The sequence below is a fragment of the Gymnodraco acuticeps genome, unplaced genomic scaffold (genome assembly GCF_902827175.1).
Source record: "Gymnodraco acuticeps unplaced genomic scaffold, fGymAcu1.1, whole genome shotgun sequence".
Lineage (NCBI taxonomy): Eukaryota > Metazoa > Chordata > Actinopteri > Perciformes > Bathydraconidae > Gymnodraco > Gymnodraco acuticeps.
In genome coordinates, this window is record NW_022990036.1 from 97,976 (window position 1) to 117,765 (window position 19,790).

The window sequence follows — 19,790 nt, forward strand, 5'->3', positions numbered from 1 at the left end:
TCAAATGATAGCTATGCTCTATACTTTGTGTTACTTGGTATTTTCTGGTACACTTTTCTAAAAATAATACGTTTGTAATGTATTGTTGTCTGGTAGACCATTGTCTTCCCAAACTTTTAGTAGGAAACTTAATTTGTTATTAACTTAGAACATAGTATATATATTCAAATAATTGAACATTTAATCTACTATAACAACTGTTTATTTATGACCTAATGATAATTATAAAAGCACTTGATTGTTCACATTTTTCACATGTTGGGAACTGAGAAACTCAGGTTCCCATTATTTATGACTAAATACAATTTCTAACTGCGGACATGATGCATTATTAAAAAGGGAAAGACACATGAGCATGTTGAAGCAATGAAATACTTCCAGAAACCCTTCATAAGGGATGCCCTGTCAGAAAATAAGAAAAAGGTCTGCTGGCAAACTCAAACAAAAAAGATCAAATTCATTGTGTTTTGTGCTTGTGGACTAAAGGACAGATCCAATGAATGCAGATGATGAGGAACTGTATTGAGCAATAGTGCAGAGCCTCTGCTTAGAGATGCCCTCCATCAGCGTGTAGTGGCACTCATCCACCACCTGAGGGTGCATCAGAACAAACTATGTCAGACAGAGAATTTCATCTGTGTGTTGATGAAGAAACGAACATTTAAACCTGGAGATGATCTTTGACCTCCATGAGAGCAGAATAATTCATACTTGATAAATAGTTTTAGTTAAATGTTCAGGCAAAGCTTGACTCTTGCAGAATGGAGTCAGTACTTGTGGGTAGATGGAGGCAGACTTAATGCATCTGACTGAACACTAAATCTGTTGTTTCTGGGACAAAGCTTGCAGTAAATAGATGTAAAGTTTTGGATATGGACGGAAATGTTGATTTTATTCAATACTTACTTGTGCAAAGTGATTAAAAAGCAGTATATTTAAAAATGTCATGTTTGGAGGCAGAGCAGAGTGGATGTTTGAATTAGTTTTTGGTTGTTCAAAGCATACATCTTGTTCTAACTGACATTTTTAAAGTCATGTTTTTTCTCTTTATCATCAAGGCTCACTCAGATCTGCTTTACTACTCAATTAATTATTATTTTAAAAATAATTTTAAATGAATCTTCGAACTTATGCAACATTTCTAAATTGTGTAATATACTGTCTCAAATGTTTTAAACATGTAATTTAAATACACATCAAGCAATTGATTGCTGACAGCTCATCCCATGCATTTTTTCATGTATAAAATAAGTACTTTAATTACAATTTTTGATTTTAATAACATAGTTTGGACATGTGTCTTTTGGTGGTCTGATATATTTCAACAACTACTTAAAATGTGTCCTAATGTTGTACTTTATTTCCAGTGTAGTCTGACATATTTCAGGTGATTCTGTATGAAGTGTCTCTGTGCTGATTTGCATGAGAGGCTTCTTAAAAGGAAGTGAAACAAATAGCCTCATCCCAATACCCCTCCTCGACTCCTCTCTTCCCCTCCTCCGGGACTTGACCCGGAAATCGATCAAGACACGCCATTTTGAAGGACGTCACAATAGCTGAAATGCACACGGAGGAGTCGAGGAGGGGTGAGGGAGGAGGGGTGCGGGAGGAGACGAAAGGGAGGATACACGCGAGCAGACTACGCGGAAGTGTTTTCACTACTCGCAAAAGCCCCGCCCCCACCTTCACAGCTGGTCGATTTCAACAGAGGAAAACCGACAACTGGAAGATGAGTGGAAAAGCGTCACATAAATGTATAAGTGCTCACAGCTCCGTGGGAATTAGTATGTGCAATTAATTTCTAAAAGGCTTTCACATTACTATAATTATATTTTTATTTAAATGTGGGCTACATTTTACACCAAAACGGAACACAAAAGCAGGACCAACCATCATACATTGAATTCCTTGACTAACAAGAGAAAGATTCATTCATTTAAATACATATTTAACAACAAATGGGCCGGTTCTAAGGGGTTATTCAGTTAAGCCCGATGAGAGAGGATACAGCTGTGCACATGTCATCATTAACAGACGTCGTTTATAAGTGACGTTTGAGTGAACGAGGACATCCCAATTAATACCTGAGGACTCCTCTGTCCTCGTGTCTCTCGCTCGCATCTTACGGAGGCGGAGCTAAGATGCAAGGAAGGGACGCGAGTGAGGGAAAGGAGGAGTCGAGGAGGGGTATTGGGATTAGGCTAATGTGTGAGTGAGAGACTGATGGAGCAGAACCAACATCTGACAGAAACTCCATAAAGGCGGCAGAGGTTCAACATGGACTCAAGGATACTCTGCAACTTCTACAGGTGCACCATAGAGAGGATCCAGACCTTCAGGTGCACCATAGAGAGCATCCTGACCTTCTACAGGTGCACCATAGAGAGCATCCTGACCTTCTACAGGTGCACCATAGAGAGGATCCTGACCTTCTACAGGTGCACCATAGAGAGGATCCTGACCTTCTACAGGTGCACCTGTCACGGTGTGTGAAGCAGGCAGGACCCAAATGCAGATTAAAGTGACAATTCCTTTATTTCAAGGCTAAGTGATAACAAAGACGTAACAGAACACGCACCGACGAACTAGTCATGACACAAGACGAACCGACAAAGACAGACAGAAAAACCATAACTTACATACACACAAGACTAATCACACAAACAAGACACAGGTGAGGAGGGAGGAGAAAACACAGGGGCCACAGGTGAACACAATCGGGTGGGTGGAGGGGGTCCGGAGGACGGGACTGAGCTGACCGCCCAGGAGCACAGCAGAGGACCAGGAAGGGATCTCGGGCGGACGGCCCGGGGGCAAGGCAGAGTTGAAGGAGGGGTTCTCGGGCGGACGGCCCGGGGGCAAGGCAGAGTCCAAGGTGGGGGTTATGGAGGGGCGAAGGCCATCGCGGGCGAACTCAGGGGGCTGAGCATGAGGGCGAGGACCGCGGCCGGGAAAGTCAGGGGGCCGGGCTCGAGGGCGAAGGCCGTGGCTCTCAGGGGGCCGGGATCGAGGGTGAAGACTGCGGCTCTCAGAGGGCCGGGCTCTCAGAGGGCCGGGCTCGAGGGCGAAGACCAGACAGCTCCGGAGGCCGGGCAGGAACCGGTGTCGGAGCTGGTGGGACAGGCCTCGGCAGGATCCCCCACGGAAAAGGACCAGGAAACGGGATTGGCAGGACCCCCGGCAGGAGAGCAGTCGGCGGGACCTCCAACGGGACAGGACATAGGGTTGGCAGGACCCCCGGCCTCCAACGGCACAGGACATAGGATTGGCAGGACCCCCGGCAGGAGAGTAGACGGCGGGACCTCCAACGAGACAGGACAAAGGGTTGGCAGGACCCCCGGCAGGAGAGTAGACGGCGGGACCTCCAACGGGACAGGACAAAGGGTTGGCAGGACCCCCGGCAGAAGAGTAGACGGCGGGACCTCCAACGGGACAGGACAAAGGGTTGGCAGGACCCCCGGCAGGAGAGTAGTCGGCGGGGCCTCCAACGGGACAGGACAAAGGGTTGGCAGGACCCCCGGCAGGAGAGTAGTCGGCGGGGCCTCCAACGGCACAGGACATAGGATTGGCAGGACCCCCGGCAGAGGAGTAGTCGACGGGGCCTCCAACGGGACAGTACATGGAGTTGGCAGGACCCCCAGCGGAACCTCCAACGGACCAGGACATTGGGTAGGGACTTGAGACGGGACTCGAGAGGGGACTCGAGACGGGACTCGAGAGGGGACTCGAGAGGAGACTCGAGAGGGGAACCAAGGGGGATCTCGAGAGGGGACTCGAGAGGAGAACTAGAGAGGGGACTAGAGGAGGGACTAGAGGAGGGACTAAAGGAGGGGACTAAAGGAGGGAACTCGAGAGGGAACTGGAGAGGGAACTCGAGAGGGGACTCGGGTAGGAACTTGAGAGGTGACTAGAGAGGGGACTCGAGAAGGGACTTGAGAAGGGACCTGAGAGGGAACTGGAGAGGGAACTGGAGAGGAGACTTGAGAGGGGACTCGAGAAGGGACTTGAGAGGGGACCTGAGAGGGAACTGGAGAGGGAACTGGAGAGGAGACTTGAGAGGGGACTGGAGAAGGGACTCGAGAGGAGACTGGAGAGGGGACTGGAGAGGGGACTCGAGAGGGGACTCGAGAGGGAACTGGAGAGGGGACTCGAGAGGGGACCCGAGAGGGAACTCGAGAGGGGACTCGGGTAGGAACTTGAGAGGGGACTTGTGTCTTGAGTCTTAAGAAATAACGTGATTATATGTACTTAATTAAATATTTGTATTTTGCTTTTTAAATGTATAACAGCTCACAAAAAAAGATTCAATACTTTTCCATATCTTGTGAATTTGTTTTAAAAAATGTAAGCAGTTATTATATAAACTGGGTAAACTGTGGATGTGTTTGGTGAGTTTGTTTGTGTCAAAGTCAGAGAGCCGTGTCTCTCTACAGTGAGAGGTTTTTGTACGGCGGCTCAATGACTTTGTATCACTGTGGTACACGTTCGGTGGAGGAACCAGACTGGATGTTGGAAGTAAGTCAAATGTTAATTTATAAGAGAAATGTCTCTTTTGTTGTACTTTTTATTTAGCAAACTAAGAGAAATAGTTGCCTCTCCATGTCATTGAATAAATTCTTCTCAGATATATTGTGCACTGAGAGGCTAACTTTACTCCAGCAAAAGACGTTTAAATGTTTTCATGAGAGTTAAACATTGAACAGAAAATACATCATTAATTCCACCTTTAATGGTGAAGTAGCATCTTGAGGGCTGGTAGGTTTAGTTCAGTGTGTCAAAGTCAGAGAGCCGTGTCTCTCTACAGTGGGAGGTTTTTGTACGGCGGCTCAATGACTTTGTATCACTGTGGTTGACTTTTGGTGGAGGAACCAGACTGGATGTTGGAAGTAAGTTTCTGCACACAAACTAAATATGATTTTGTTAAGAGACGTTTTAATTCTGTGTTAGAGTGTTTGAGAGATGGATTTATATTATTTTAATTGTAACTTTTAAGTAGTCTTAGTATTCACTTTAGTATTTCTCTTCATCATGGAGCAAAGTCGGAGAAGCTTTTCTTGAAATGTCTTTATACATTCACAACAAACTGTCATTTAAACAGCTTGGAATGTGAAAAGATGAAACTGCTGATTTTTCCTTAACTTATTCTTATTTGTTCATCTCGTTTCTCCTTCTGTTCTCAAATAAATTGCGAATACAGTTTTTTATAAACAGTTGAACAGAGTAAAGATAACGATGGATATTAAAAAAATTGTTGAATTATTTCAGACATTATTCTAAAGTTTGTAAAACTGTGATTGAGATTCACATTGAGCACAATTGATTGCTCCATTTCCTGTATTTGTTCATTTATCCACTAAATAATTTAATAATTGTTTGTAGAGTTCAGGTTTTGGATGATTTGAACAACAACTACTTAAAATGTGTCCTGATGTTGTACTTTATTTCCAGTGTAGTCTGACATATTTCAGGTGATTCTGTGTGAAGTGTCTCTCTGCTGATTTGCATGAGAGGCTTCTTAAAGGGAAGTGAAACAATGTGTGAGTGAGAGACTGATGGAGCAGAACCAACATCTGACAGAAACTCCTTAAAGGAGAAACGCTCTCTCAGTAAAGGTGTCCCAGTGTCTGCTGATTGATTGACAGCTGTGTGCTCCCTGTCCTCTAATCTGATTGGTGTCTCCTAGGTGATGTCCGTCCCACCCTGACAGTGCTGCCCCCTTCCAGAGAAGAGCTGCAGCAAGGGAAGGCCACGCTCATGTGCCTGGCCAACAAGGGCTTCCCCTCAGACTGGAGTCTGACCTGGAAGGTGGACGGCAGCAGCAGCAGCAGCAGCTGGGAGGAGAGCAGGAGCCCCGGGGTGCTGGAGAAGGACGCCCACTACAGCTGGAGCAGCACCCTGAGGCTCCCTGCAGACCAGTGGAGGAAGGTGGGCTCTGTGACCTGTGAGGCCACCCAGGGCACCCAGATTCCGCTCTCAGAGACACTGAGGAGAGACCAGTGTTCCCAGTCCTGAGCTGACTCACTGGGACTCTGCTTTCTCTCTCACACTGCTCTCAGTCTGCTCTCTGGCTCTCAGGACATGTTTCAACATCAACCTGTTTTTGCTTTGTCAATGGTTTCAACATTTTAAATAATAAAGATGAATGTGTGTATTTTAAAAGTGGTATGACTTCTGATTCCCTTTCTCTAAAATATTATATAAAAGGAACCTCATTCACTTTAATTCACAAAAGATTCATCCTAGTTTTATTTTTGTTAATCAAGATTGGTACCAATAACCATAGCATGAACATTTTAATGGTAAACCGCAGAGCTCTCTCTTATCACTAATGTTAAAGTAAATCCATGTGTGATGTTCATGTGTTGTTAAACTTTACCTTGAATATATTCTCAAAATCTGAATCAAAAATATTTCCAGGATTATAAAAAGCAGTAAATCATCCGCATAAAGTTAAATAACATGAATCTAAATTGATATTTTACCTATATAGATGAAACATTACATACAGTACTACAGTCTCTGTCTTTTAGCAGAATTTAAACATTGATTTTTCGGTACTTGAATTGAAACTAATATTATACTAAAACAAAGCTCCTATCGTCTTGTCCTAACCACTACTCCATGACGTCTGAGGGAAACGTCACAGAGTTAATGAATAGTGGTTTTTATGGTGTTGTTTTATGATTTATGAACCTGGACAACAGTGAAAAATATATTATTCATTAGGTTGGAATTGAAATATAAACGTAAATTGAAACGTATTGTTGCTCACATGTATTAATCCACATGAATCCCAATACGTATGATTGTATGAAAATATTTTAAAGTAAATACAATTTTGATTTATTATAAACTTGTTAGACCTCAACCTATCACTGTGTATATCACCAATCAAACGTGTTTGATCAAGTTTAAGAAACCTCAACTCAGTAAAGACTGAGCAAAGTTGACTTTATTTGATAATTTTACAGTTAAAAAGCAACATTCATATTTTGTCTTTTGATTATTATAGTGTTGAACGTTCAAAACCAATCCCTTTGTTAAGTTACAATATAACTTGTAAAATGTTTAATAAGCACCGTAACTTTCATGATATTTAGTTCTCGGTCTCGGTCGGTTGTTTCCGTGAACGGCCGAATGTTGTGTCCAGGTTAATGTCGCGGCCGCAAGGTATTGTGGGACAACCTTTTCTGCTTTCCTTTCCGAAAGGAGTGTTTCCTAATCAAAGGAATGTTTCCTAAAGCTAAAGCCTTATGTTGTTAAATTAATGTACAATGAACTGTAAAACAACTTACCACTATGTACCTCTGTCAAGGATCTGATTAGAAGGATTGACTATACAGTGACGCGTCCTAAAACCCGGAAGTAAACTCCTTCCGGTTCCTTCGACAAAAAGCAATGCAATTTCTCCATAGGATTTTGGAAAATAGCTCGAAATAAGTTCTGTGGTTGACACACATTTAAGAGACGGATCACTCAGCCGGATAATATCCACATGTCTACCATACTTTTATAATTTTCTAATCATAAATCTATCGATTAGATTTCAAGCAAACATGAAACATTACAAATGAAGCATTCACTAAATATTTCTAAATGAATCTATATTAATGTATTGATTATCGGTTCAAATGTTACTTAGAATATACATTTGAAAGGGACGACATTAAAGAGTGGTAATTAAAGCTTTTTGCAAACTTATATTTACTCACAAACAACAACAAAACATTACCTTAATAATAGCAATTGTTTGCATGCTGAAAGTGTTATTTTGTTATTAGTTTAAAATGGTATATTAATCAAACATATCTATATTTTTTTATTTCTATGCAGCTGTTCATTCAGATCACTTCCTCTTTATTTGAGGAGGTTTTTGTACGACGTTGTATCACTGTGTGAACGGCCAGCTGTTACCCTGCTGACAATAATAATCTCCTGCATCTACAGTCTGAACTCCAGTGACGGTCAGAGTGAAGACAGTCCCAGATCCACTTCCACTGAAACGATTTGAAACTCCAGTCTGAAGAGTTGTAGCAGAATAAACCAAGAGTTTAGGAGCTTCTCCAGGTTTCTGAAGGTACCAGTGAAGGTAACTAACACTTGTACTGGCTGTACATTTGATAGAAAGAGTCTGTCCTGGAACAACAGACAGAGATCCAGGAGACTGAGTCAGGAGTGTTTCTCCTGATGAACCTGGAAAACATGAAAACAGCAGAAGGGTTATTGAGACAAACAGCGTGCAGAAAGATGATCAACACCCAAACAGAAGAGCATCCTCTCTTTAACATGGAGAACAGATGGAAGAAGGTGCATGCTGCTTGTCTCAGTGCTTCTCCATCATAGCAGATCATCATGTTGGGGAACCTGGTTGCATCCTGAAGCAAAGTTTTCAGAAGAGAGTCTCACCCTGAACAAGGAGCCCCAGGGTGGCCAGCAGTAGAGTCAGTGACATCATCATTGTGCTGCCGGCGTGTCAGTGGCTCTGAAAGGTCTGGACAGCCGCTGATCACCTCTGGCCTCTTAACGTCTGGGAGCAGAGAGGCAGGACACATATGCAAACACACAGAGTCAGTGAAGTGTAGCTGTCCTCAAACAGCATGGTGTTCCCCCTCAGTGCTGACAGCATTCACTGTTTCATGTTTCACTCCATAAAGGGCTCTCAAAGATTACTATGTCGAACACAAGAGAAGACGGTTATTGATACAGATTGTTAAAAGGTTTCACACCAGAATACAAATCCAGCGATGCAAGTTTTCTTATCCAGTAGCTACTTTAATTTACATGATTCATTTTGACAAAAATGTAAAGTTCGATGTCAGCAATTCATCCTTTTTGTAAATCTAAAAGGAGAGTGGCATTAGACAGAATAATGTCTTTAACAGCTGATCACATTATGGTCATTAAGATGAAACAAGGCAGTTTTATATGATGTAAAGATGAATATCATTGGTGGGGAATATAATCGTATGATGAATATACTCAGAGAAGATACCTGAGATGCTGATGCTTTTCTTTCATCTCCATAAAGTTGTATTATTAAAATTCTCAGATGCTCCTTTTTCCTCATCTGTTCAAATGTACTGTCTGAAATAGGGCGAACACTTTAGATCAGACATTGACTGTTGAGCAGCATGAAGTGTTGGATTCACATCTGTTGTTTACCGTTTACATTATTTGTTAAGTTGAATCCCAATGTGCTTCAAGCTAAGCTGGAGATGATCATTTACAGATTCATTCGTCCATTTAAACTGTGTCACTCCATTTCTTCTTTACTTTCACAGCCATCACTCACTGAAATGTCCAAAGGACTGTTACATGAACTTTGACCGGCTCTTTGAAAAGATCTCATGTAACAGCTTGATTTGTATTCATGGCTCCACATTAAATAAAGAATACAGTTTAAGATACTTGTGATCCCTTTTAGAGCTCTGCATGGTCACACAGCCTCCTTTATCTCTGACCTTCTAAAGGGCTGTATCACTAGGAGGTCAGGAACGTCTCATGATCAGGGCTTGCTGGATTTACCTCACTACAGACTTTAAAGTGAAGGTGACGTTTGATTTGAAGTCTGGACTTTTGATCTTTGGGAGTCGCTCCAGTTAGACAGAAGTGAACACTGTTCAAAAAGAAGCTCCCAGAGCACTGGAGCATGGTGCTGCTGATGCAAAGTGTCTCTCTATGGAAAAGCTCTGACTGACTCCAACAGGGACCTGGATTATTGATCACGAGGAAGAAGATAAAGAAGATGGACCTCCCCTGGGGAAAATTCTGTTTCCTCTCTGATTTCTACACACACACACACACACACACACAACACACACACACACACACACACACACACACACACACACACACACACACACACACACACACACACACACACACCACACACACACACACACACACCACACACATTACAAGTACATAGGAACATACAGGAACATGTGCCAGGGAGCACATGGGGGTTCGGTGCCCTGCTCAAGGGCACTGCCGTCCGGAATGGGTCAGGGCTCACTTGTTCTTTCCAAAAAGTATTTTTTCAATTTCATAATTCACTCTCACACAAATCAATGCTCTCTTCCTCCACAACAATCTAAAATAAAGCTTTATAAAATGACAATGATTTACATTTTGCCCGATTGATTAGAGAGTTGTTCTTAAGAAATTGCGTAATTATATGTACTTAATTAAATATTTCTGTTTTGCTTTTTAAATGTATAACAGCTCACAAAAAAAGATTCAATACTTTTCCATATCTTGTGAATTTGTTTTAAAAAATGTAAGCAGTTATTATATAAACTGGGTAAACTGTGGATGTGTTTGGTGAGTTTGTTTGTGTCAAAGTCAGAGAGCCGTGTCTCTCAGTGAGAGGTTTTTGTACGGCGGCTCAATGACTTTGTATCACTGTGGTACACGTTCGGTGGAGGAACCAGACTGGATGTTGGAAGTAAGTCAAATGTTAATTTATAAGAGAAATTTCTCTTTTGTTGTACTTTTTATTTAGCAAACTAAGAGAAATAGTTGCCTCTCCATGTCATTGAATAAATTCTTCTCAGATATATTTTGCACTGAGAGGCTGACTTTACTCCAGCAAAAGACGTTTAAATGTTTTCATGAGAGTTAAACTGTGAACAGAAAATAAATAATTATTTCTACCTTTAATGGTGAAGTAGCATCTTGAGGGCTGGTAGGTTTAGTTCAGTGTGTCAAAGTCAGAGAGCCGTGTCTCTCTACAGTGGGAGGTTTTTGTACGGCGGCTCAATGACTTTGTATCACTGTGGTTGACTTTTGGTGGAGGAACCAGACTGGATGTTGGAAGTAAGTTTCTGCACAAAAACTAAATATGATTTTGTTAAGAGACGTTTTAATTCTGTGTTGAAATATTTGAGAGATAGATTTATATTATTTTAATTGTAACTTTTAAGTAGTATTAATATTCACTTTTTTATTTCTCTTCATCATGGAGCAAAGTCGGAGAAGCTTTTCTTGAAATGTCTTTATACATTCACAACAAACTGTCATTTAAACAGCTTCAAATGTGAAAGGATAAAACTGCAAATGTTCAAATAATTTTTCCTTAAACTTATTTTGAATTTTCTATCTCGGTTCTCCCTTCTGTTTTTGAATAAATTAAGAATACAGTTTTTAAATACAGATGAACAGTAAAGATATCAATGGATATTAAAAATGTGTTGAATTATTTCAGACATTATGTTAAAGTTTGTAAAACTGTGATTGAGATTCACATTGAGCACAATTGATTGCTCCATTTCCTGCATTTGTTCACTTATCCACTAAATAATTTAATAATTGTTTGTAGAGTTCAGGTTTTGGATGATTTGAACAACAACTACTTAAAATGTGTCCTAATGTTGTACTTTATTTCCAGTGTAGTCTGACATATTTCAGGTGATTCTGTGTGAAGTGTCTCTGTGCTGATTTGCATGAGAGGCTTCTTAAAGGGAAGTGAAACAATGTGTGAGTGAGAGACTGATGGAGCAGAACCAACATCTGACAGAAACTCCTTAAAGGAGAAACGCTCTCTCAGTAAAGGTGTCCCAGTGTCTGCTGATTGATTGACAGCTGTGTGCTCCCTGTCCTCTAATCTGATTGGTGTCTCCTAGGTGATGTCCGTCCCACCCTGACAGTGCTGCCCCCCTCCAGAGAAGAGCTGCAGCAAGGGAAGGCCACGCTCATGTGCCTGGCCAACAAGGGCTTCCCCTCAGACTGGAGTCTGACCTGGAAGGTGGACGGCAGCAGCAGCAGCAGCAGCAGCAGCTGGGAGGAGAGCAGGAGCCCCGGGGTGCTGGAGAAGGACGCCCACTACAGCTGGAGCAGCACCCTGAGGCTCCCTGCAGACCAGTGGAGGAAGGTGGGCTCTGTGACCTGTGAGGCCACCCAGGGCTCCCAGACTCCGCTCTCAGAGACACTGAGGAGAGACCAGTGTTCCCAGTCCTGAGCTGACTCACTGGGACTCTGCTTTCTCTCTCACACTGCTCTCAGTCTGCTCTCTGGCTCTCAGGACATGTTTCAACATCAACCTGTTTTTGCTTTGTCAATGGTTTCAACATTTTAAATAATAAAGATGAATGTGTGTATTTTAAAAGTGGTATGTCTTCTGATTCCCTTTCTCTAAAATATTATATAAAAGGAACCTCATTCACTTTAATTCACAAAAGATTCATCCTAGTTTTATTTTTGTTAATCAAGATTGGTACCAATAACCATAGCATGAACATTTAATGGTAAACTGCAGAGCTCTCTCTTATCACTAATGTTAAAGTAAATGTGTGATGTTCATGTGTTGTTAAACTTTACCTTGAATATATTCTCAAAATCTGAATCAAAAATATTTCCAGGATTATAAAAAGCAGTAAATCATCTGCATAAAGTTAAATAACATGAATCTAAATTGATATTTTACCTATCTAGATGAAACATTACATACAGTACTACAGTCTCTGTCTTTTAGCAGAATTTAAACATTGATTGTTCGGTACTCGAATCGAAACTAATATTATACTAAAACAAAGCTCCTATCGTCTTGTCCTAACCACTACTCCATGACGTCTGAGGGAAACGTCACAGAGTTAATGAATAGTGGTTTTTATGGTGTTGTTTTATGATTTATGAACCTGGACAACAGTGAAAAATATATTATTCATTAGGTTGGAATTTAAATATAAACGTAAATTGAAACTTATTGTTGCTCACATGTATTAATCCACATGAATCCCAATACGTATGATTGTATGAAAATATTTTAAAGTAAATACAATTTTGATTTATTATAAACTTGTTAGACCTCAACCTATCACTGTGTATATCACCAATCAAACGTGTTTGATCAAGTTTAAGAAACCTCAACTCAGTAAAGACTGAGCAAAGTTAACTTTATTTGATAATTTTACAGTTAAAAAGTAACATTCATATGTTGTCTTTTGATTATTATAGTGTTGAATGTTCAAAACCAATCCCTTTGTTAAGTTACAATATAACTTGTAAAAGGTTTAATAAGCACCGTAACTTTCATGATATTTAGTTCTCGGTCTCGGTCGGTTGTTTCCGTGAACGGCCGAATGTTGTGTCTAGGTTAATGTCGCGGCTGCAAGGTATTGTGGGACAACCTTTTCTGCTTTCCTTTCCTAAAGGAGTGTTTCCTAATCAAAGGAATGTTTCCTAAAGCTAAAGCCTTATGTTGTTAAATTAATGTACACTGAACTGTAAAACAACTTACCACTATGTACCTCTGTCAAGGATCTGATTAGAAGGATTGACTATACAGTGACGCGTCCTAAAACCCGGAAGTAAACTCCTTCCGGTTCCTTCGACAAAAAGCAATGCAATTTCTCCATAGGATTTTGGAAAACAGCTCGAAATAAGTTCTGTGGTTGACACACATTTAAGAGACGGATCACTCAGCCGGATAATATCCACATGTCTACCATACTTTTATAATTTTATAATCATAAATCTATCGATTAGATTTCAAGCAAACATGAAAAATTACAAATGAAGCATTCACTAAATATTTCTAAATGAATCTATATTAATGTATTGATTATCGGTTCAAATGTTACTTAGAATATAAAGTTGTAAGGGACGATATTAAAGAGTGGTAATTAAAGCTTTTAGCAAACTTATATTTACTCACAAACAACAACAAAACATTACCTTAATAATAGCAATTGTTTGCATGCTGAAAGTGTTATTTTGTTATTAGTTTAAAATGGTATATTAATCAAACATATATATATTTTTTTATTTCTATGCAGCTGTTCATTCAGATCACTTCCTCTTTATTGGAGGAGGTTTTTGTACGACGTTGTATCACTGTGTGAACGGGAAACTGTTACTCTGCTGACAATAATAATCTCCTGCATCTTCAGTCTGAACTCCAGTGACGGTCAGGGTGAAGACAGTCCCAGATCCACTTCCACTGAAACGATTTGAAACTCCAGTCTGAAGATTTGTAGCATAATAAACCAAGAGTTTAGGAGCTTCTCCAGGTTTCTGAAGGTACCAGTGAAGGTATGTACTAACACTTGTACTGGCTGTACATTTGATAGAAAGAGTCTGTCCTGGAACAACAGACAGAGATCCAGGAGACTGAGTCAGGAGTGTTTCTCCTGATGAACCTGGAAAACATGAAAACAGCAGAAGGGTTATTGAGACAAACAGCGTGGAGAAAGATGATCAACACCCAAACAGAAGAGCATCCTCTCTTTAACATGGAGAACAGATGGAAGAAGGTGCATGCTGCTTGTCTCAGTGCTTCTCCATCCTAGCAGATCATCATGTTGGGGAACCTGGTTGCATCCTGAAGCAAAGTTTTCAGAAGAGAGTCTCACCCTGAACAAGGAGCCCCAGGGTGGCCAGCAGTAGAGTCAGTGACATCATCATTGTGCTGCCGGCGTGTCAGTGGCTCTGAAAGGTCTGGACAGCCGCTGATCACCTCTGGCCTCTTAACGTCTGGGAGCAGAGAGGCAGGACACATATGCAAACACACAGAGTCAGTGAAGTGTAGCTGTCCTCAAACAGCATGGTGTTCCCCCTCAGTGCTGACAGCATTCACTGTTTCATGTTTCACTCCATAATGGGCTCTCAAAGATTACTATGTCGAACACAAGAGAAGACGGTTATTGATACAGATTGTTAAAAGGTTTCACACCAGAATACAAATCCAGCGTTGCAAGTTTTCTTATCCAGTAGCTACTTTAATTTACATGATTCATTTTGACAAAAATGTAAAGTCTGAAGTCGGCAATTCATCCTTTTAGTAAATCTAAAAGGAGAGTGGCATTAGACAGAATAATGTCTTTAACAGCTGATCACATTATGGTCATTAAGATGAAACAAGGCAGTTTTATATGATGTAAAGATGAATATCATTGGTGGGGAATATAATCGTATGATGAATATACTCAGAGAAGATACCTGAGATGCTGATGCTTTTCTTTCATCTCCATAAAGTTGTATTATTAAAATTCTCAGATGCTCCTTTTTCCTCATCTGTTCAAATGTACTGTCTGAAATAGGGCGAACACTTTAGATCAGACATTGACTGTTGAGCAGCATGAAGTGTTGGATTCACATCTGTTGTTTACCGTTTACATTATTTGTTAAGTTGAATCCCAATGTGCTTCAAGCTAAACTGGAGATGATCATTTACAGATTCATTCGTCCATTTAAACTGTGTCACTCCATTTCTTCTTTACTTTCACAGCCATCACTCACTGAAATGTCCAAAGGACTGTTAAATGAACTTTGACCGGCTCTTTGAAAAGATCTCATGTAACAGCTTGGTTTGTATTCATGGCTCCACATTAAATAAAGAATCCAGTTTAAGATACTTGTGATCCCTTTTAGAGCTCTGCATGGTCAGACAGCCTCCTTTATCTCTGACCTTCTACAGGGCTGTATCACTAGGAGGTCAGGAACGTCTCATGATCAGGGCTTGCTGGATTTACCTCACTACAGACTTTAAAGTGAAGGTGACGTTTGATTTGAAGTCTGGTCTTTTGATCTTTGGGAGTCGCTCCAGTTAGACAGAAGTGAACACTGTTCAAAAAGAAGCTCCCAGAGCACTGGAGCATGGTGCTGCTGATGCAAAGTGTCTCTCTATGGAAATGCTCTGACTGACTCCAACAGGGACCTGGATTATTGATCACGAGGAAGAAGATAAAGAAGATGGACCTCCCCTGGGGAAAATTCTGTTTCCTCTCTGATTTCTGTATATACACACACACACACACACACACACACACACACACACACACACACACACACATTACAAGTACATAGGAACATAAAGGAACATGTGCCAGGGATCACATGGGGGTTCAGTGCCCTGCTCAAGGGCACTGCCGTCCGGAAAGGGTCAGGGCTCACTTGTTCTTTCCAAAAAGTATTTTTCAATTTCATAATTCACTCTCACACAAATCAATGCTCTCTTCCTCCACAACAATCTAAAATAAAGCTTTATAAAATGACAATGATTTACATTTTGCCCGATTGATTAGAGAGTTTTTCTTAAGAAATTGCTTAATTATATGTACTTAATTCAATATTTCTGTTTTGCTTTTTAAATGTATAACAGCTCACAAAAAAAGATTCAATACTTTTCCATATCTTGTGAATTTGTTTTAAAAAATGTAAGCAGTTATTATATAAACTGGGTAAACTGTGGATGTGTTTGGTGAGTTTGTTTGTGTCAAAGTCAGAGAGCCGTGTCTCTCATTGAGAGGTTTTTGTACGGCGGCTCAATGACTTTGTATCACTGTGGTACACGTTCGGTGGAGGAACCAGACTGGATGTTGGAAGTAAGTCAAATGTTAATTTATAAGAGAAATGTCTCTTTTGTTGTACTTTTTATTTAGCAAACTTTGAGAAATAGTTGCCTCTCCATGTCATTGAATAAATTCTTCTCATATATTGTGCACTGAGAGGCTAACTTTACTCCAGCAAAAGACGTTTAAATGTTTTCATGAGAGTTAAACTGTGAACAGAAAATACATCATTAATTCCACCTTTAATGGTGAAGTAGCATCTTGAGGGCTGGTAGGTTTAGTTCAGTGTGTCAAAGTCAGAGAGCCGTGTCTCTCTACAGTGGGAGGTTTTTGTACGGCGGCTCAATGACTTTGTATCACTGTGGTGGACTTTTGGTGGAGGAACCAGACTGGATGTTGGAAGTAAGTTTCTGCACAAAAACTAAATATGATTTTGTTAAGAGACGTTTTAATTATGTGTTAGAGTGTTTGAGAGATAGATTCTTATTATTTTAATTGTAACTTTTAAGTAGTATTAGTATTCACTTTAGTATTTCTCTTCATCATTGAGCAAAGTCAGAGAAGCTTTTCTTGAAATGTCTTTATACATTCACAACAAACTGTCATTTAAACAGCTTCAAATGTGAAAGGATAAAACTGCAAATGTTCAAATAATTTTTTCTTAAACTTATTTAGAATTTTCTATCTCGGTTCTCCCTTCTGTTTTCGAATAAATTAAGAATACAGTTTTTAAATACAGATGAACAGTAAAGATATTGACGGATATTAAAAAATTGTTGAATTATTTCAGACATTATTTTAAAGTTTGTAAAACTGTGATTGAGATTCACATTGAGCACAATTGATTGCTCCATTTCCTGTATTTGTTCATTTATCCACTAAATAATTTAATAATGGTTTGTAGAGTTCAGGTTTTGGATGATTTGAACAACAACTACTTAAAATGTGTTCTAATGTTGTACTTTATTTCCAGTGTAGTGTGACATATTTCAGGTGATTCTGTGTGAAGTGTCTCTCTGCTGATTTGCATGAGAGGCTTCTTAAAGGGAAGTGAAACAATGTGTGAGTGAGAGACTGATGGAGCAGAACCAACATCTGACAGAAACTCCTTAAAGGAGAAACGCTCTCACAGTAAAGGTGTCCCTGGTTGATTGACAGCTGTGTGCTCCCTGTCCTCTAATCTGATTGGTGTCTCCTAGGTGATGTCCGTCCCACCCTGATGGTGCTGCCCCCCTCCAGAGAAGAGCTGCAGCAGGGGAAGGCCACACTCATGTGCCTGGCCAACAAGGGCTTCCCCTCAGACTGGAGTCTGGCCTGGAAGGTGGACGGCAGCAGCAGCAGCAGCAGCAGCAGCTGGGAGGAGAGCAGGAGCCCCGGGGTGCTGGAGAAGGACGCCCACTACAGCTGGAGCAGCACCCTGAGGCTCCCTGCAGACCAGTGGAGGAAGGTGGGCTCTGTGACCTGTGAGGCCACCCAGGGCACCCAGATTCCGCTCTCAGAGACACTGAGGAGAGACCAGTGTTCCCAGTCCTGAGCTGACTCACTGGGACTCTGCTTTCTCTCTCACACTGCTCTCAGTCTGCTCTCTGGCTCTCAGGACATGTTTCAACATCAACCTGTTTTTGCTTTGTCAATGGTTTCAACATTTTAAATAATAAAGATGAATGTGTGTATTTTAAAAGTGGTATGTCTTCTGATTCCCTTTCTCTAAAATATTATATAAAAGGAACCTCATTCACTTTAATTCACAAAAGATTCATCCTAGTTTTATTTTTGTTAATCAAGATTGGTACCAATAACCATAGCATGAACATTTTAATGGTAAACCGCAGAGCTCTCTCTTATCACTAATGTTAAAGTAAATCCATGTGTGATGTTCATGTGTTGTTAAACTTTACCTTGAATATATTCTCAAAATCTGAATCAAAAATATTTCCAGGATTATAAAAAGCAGTAAATGATCTGCATAAAGTTAAATAACATGAATCTAAATTGATATTTTACCTATCTAGATGAAACATTACATACAGTACTACAGTCTCTGTCTTTTAGCAGAATTTAAACGTTGATTTTTCAGTACTTGAATTGAAACTAATATTATACTAAAACAAAGCTCCTATCGTCTTTTCCTAACCACTACTCCATGACGTCTGAGGGAAACGTCACCGAGTTAATGAATAGTGGTTTTTATGGTGTTGTTTTATGATTTATGAACCTGGACAACAGTGAAAAATATATTATTCATTAGGTTGGAATTGAAATATAAACGTAAATTGAAACTTATTGTTGCTCACATGTATTAATCCACATGAATCCCAATACGTATGATTGTATGAAAATATTTTAAAGTAAATACAATTTTGATTTATTATAAACTTGTTAGACCTCAACCTATCACTGTGTATATCACCAATCAAACGTGTTTGATAAAGTTTAAGAAACCTCAACTCAGTAAAGACTGAGCAAAGTTGACTTTATTTGATAATTTTAGTTAAAAAGTAACATTCATATTTTGTCTTTTGATTATTATAGTGTTGAACGTTCAAAACCAATCCCTTTGGCAAGTTACAATGTAACTTGTATGAAGTTAAAACTTCTTTGCAGCAATGTTGAGCCAATCATGAAATGAGTGAAACTGGATTCGCCTGTCAATACACTGATATTTATTGAGAGACAGACGGCCGGAGAGAATCACAGTATATTACAGTTCCCCTGTAAGATACCAGCCAACTCTGAAGACCAAAAGCGCCAAGCACACATCTATACATGAAGAAGAGGAGGGCCCTAAAACACGCGGGTTTTACTTTAATGCATGCCAGATGTCGAGACAAAGACTCGTTGCATTGCAAACCCACATGAGCCAAGTTTCTCCCCCCACAGGATATCAGATGACCTCTTGACCTGTGTCTTCCTGAGAAGCTATGGATCACATTACAGGCAGGAATACACTTTAACCATTAAACAGATTCCCGAGGACAAGTCACTAAACTCTATATACTTTAACAAGACTAAAATATTCCTTTACAGATCCACCCTTTTATCAATTTATGATAATCAATTAACATTAGTCTAAAGAATATTTCAGTCAATAGCTAAGTCAATAAGCGTCTTCAGAGTTGTGTGGGCTCACTCACATTAATTACATCAAAAGTAGAACAAGATTGAAAACACTTCAATCACCATGATTGAATACAGTCAATCATAATAAAATCATCTCTCTTCAGTGTTTGGCATCATTTGTCAAAAAGCACAATAATAAACACGTGAAATACAACAATATTATAGCAAAATATATGTTTCAAAAATAAGATCTTTTATCATTTATCACTCAGTTAATCTCATTCATCAAACACAAATCCTAAATCAGCTTACATCTCAAAGATTTACTTCAAGGCAATTACTTATTAAAACACAATTAGAATTTAGGATTTATAATAAATCCAATTGAGGTATAAATCAGAATCATGAGAGATCCAGCTAAGGTTCCTAGTTAAGGTATAA

The 19,790-nt window shown here is 40.0% G+C and overlaps 5 gene segments (V, D, J or C); 3 read left to right on the plus strand and 2 right to left on the minus strand.

Moving 5' to 3' along the window:
* Nucleotides 1–4,379: 4,379 nt before the first annotated feature.
* Nucleotides 4,380–6,162, plus strand: LOC117545376. The segment is given in 3 exon segments: nucleotides 4,380–4,388; nucleotides 4,440–4,515; nucleotides 5,684–6,162. Coding segments are annotated over 3 exon segments (414 nt in total).
* A 1,704-nt stretch (nucleotides 6,163–7,866) lies between these two features.
* On the minus strand, nucleotides 7,867–8,566 carry LOC117545370. The segment is given in 2 exon segments: nucleotides 7,867–8,193; nucleotides 8,407–8,566. Coding segments are annotated over 2 exon segments (357 nt in total).
* A 1,748-nt stretch (nucleotides 8,567–10,314) lies between these two features.
* Nucleotides 10,315–12,109, plus strand: LOC117545364. The segment is given in 3 exon segments: nucleotides 10,315–10,323; nucleotides 10,372–10,447; nucleotides 11,625–12,109. Coding segments are annotated over 3 exon segments (420 nt in total).
* A 1,530-nt stretch (nucleotides 12,110–13,639) lies between these two features.
* Nucleotides 13,640–14,512, minus strand: LOC117545372. The segment is given in 2 exon segments: nucleotides 13,640–14,138; nucleotides 14,352–14,512. Coding segments are annotated over 2 exon segments (360 nt in total).
* A 1,677-nt stretch (nucleotides 14,513–16,189) lies between these two features.
* Nucleotides 16,190–17,973, plus strand: LOC117545365. The segment is given in 3 exon segments: nucleotides 16,190–16,198; nucleotides 16,247–16,322; nucleotides 17,489–17,973. Coding segments are annotated over 3 exon segments (420 nt in total).
* The last annotated feature ends 1,817 nt before the right edge of the window (nucleotides 17,974–19,790 follow it).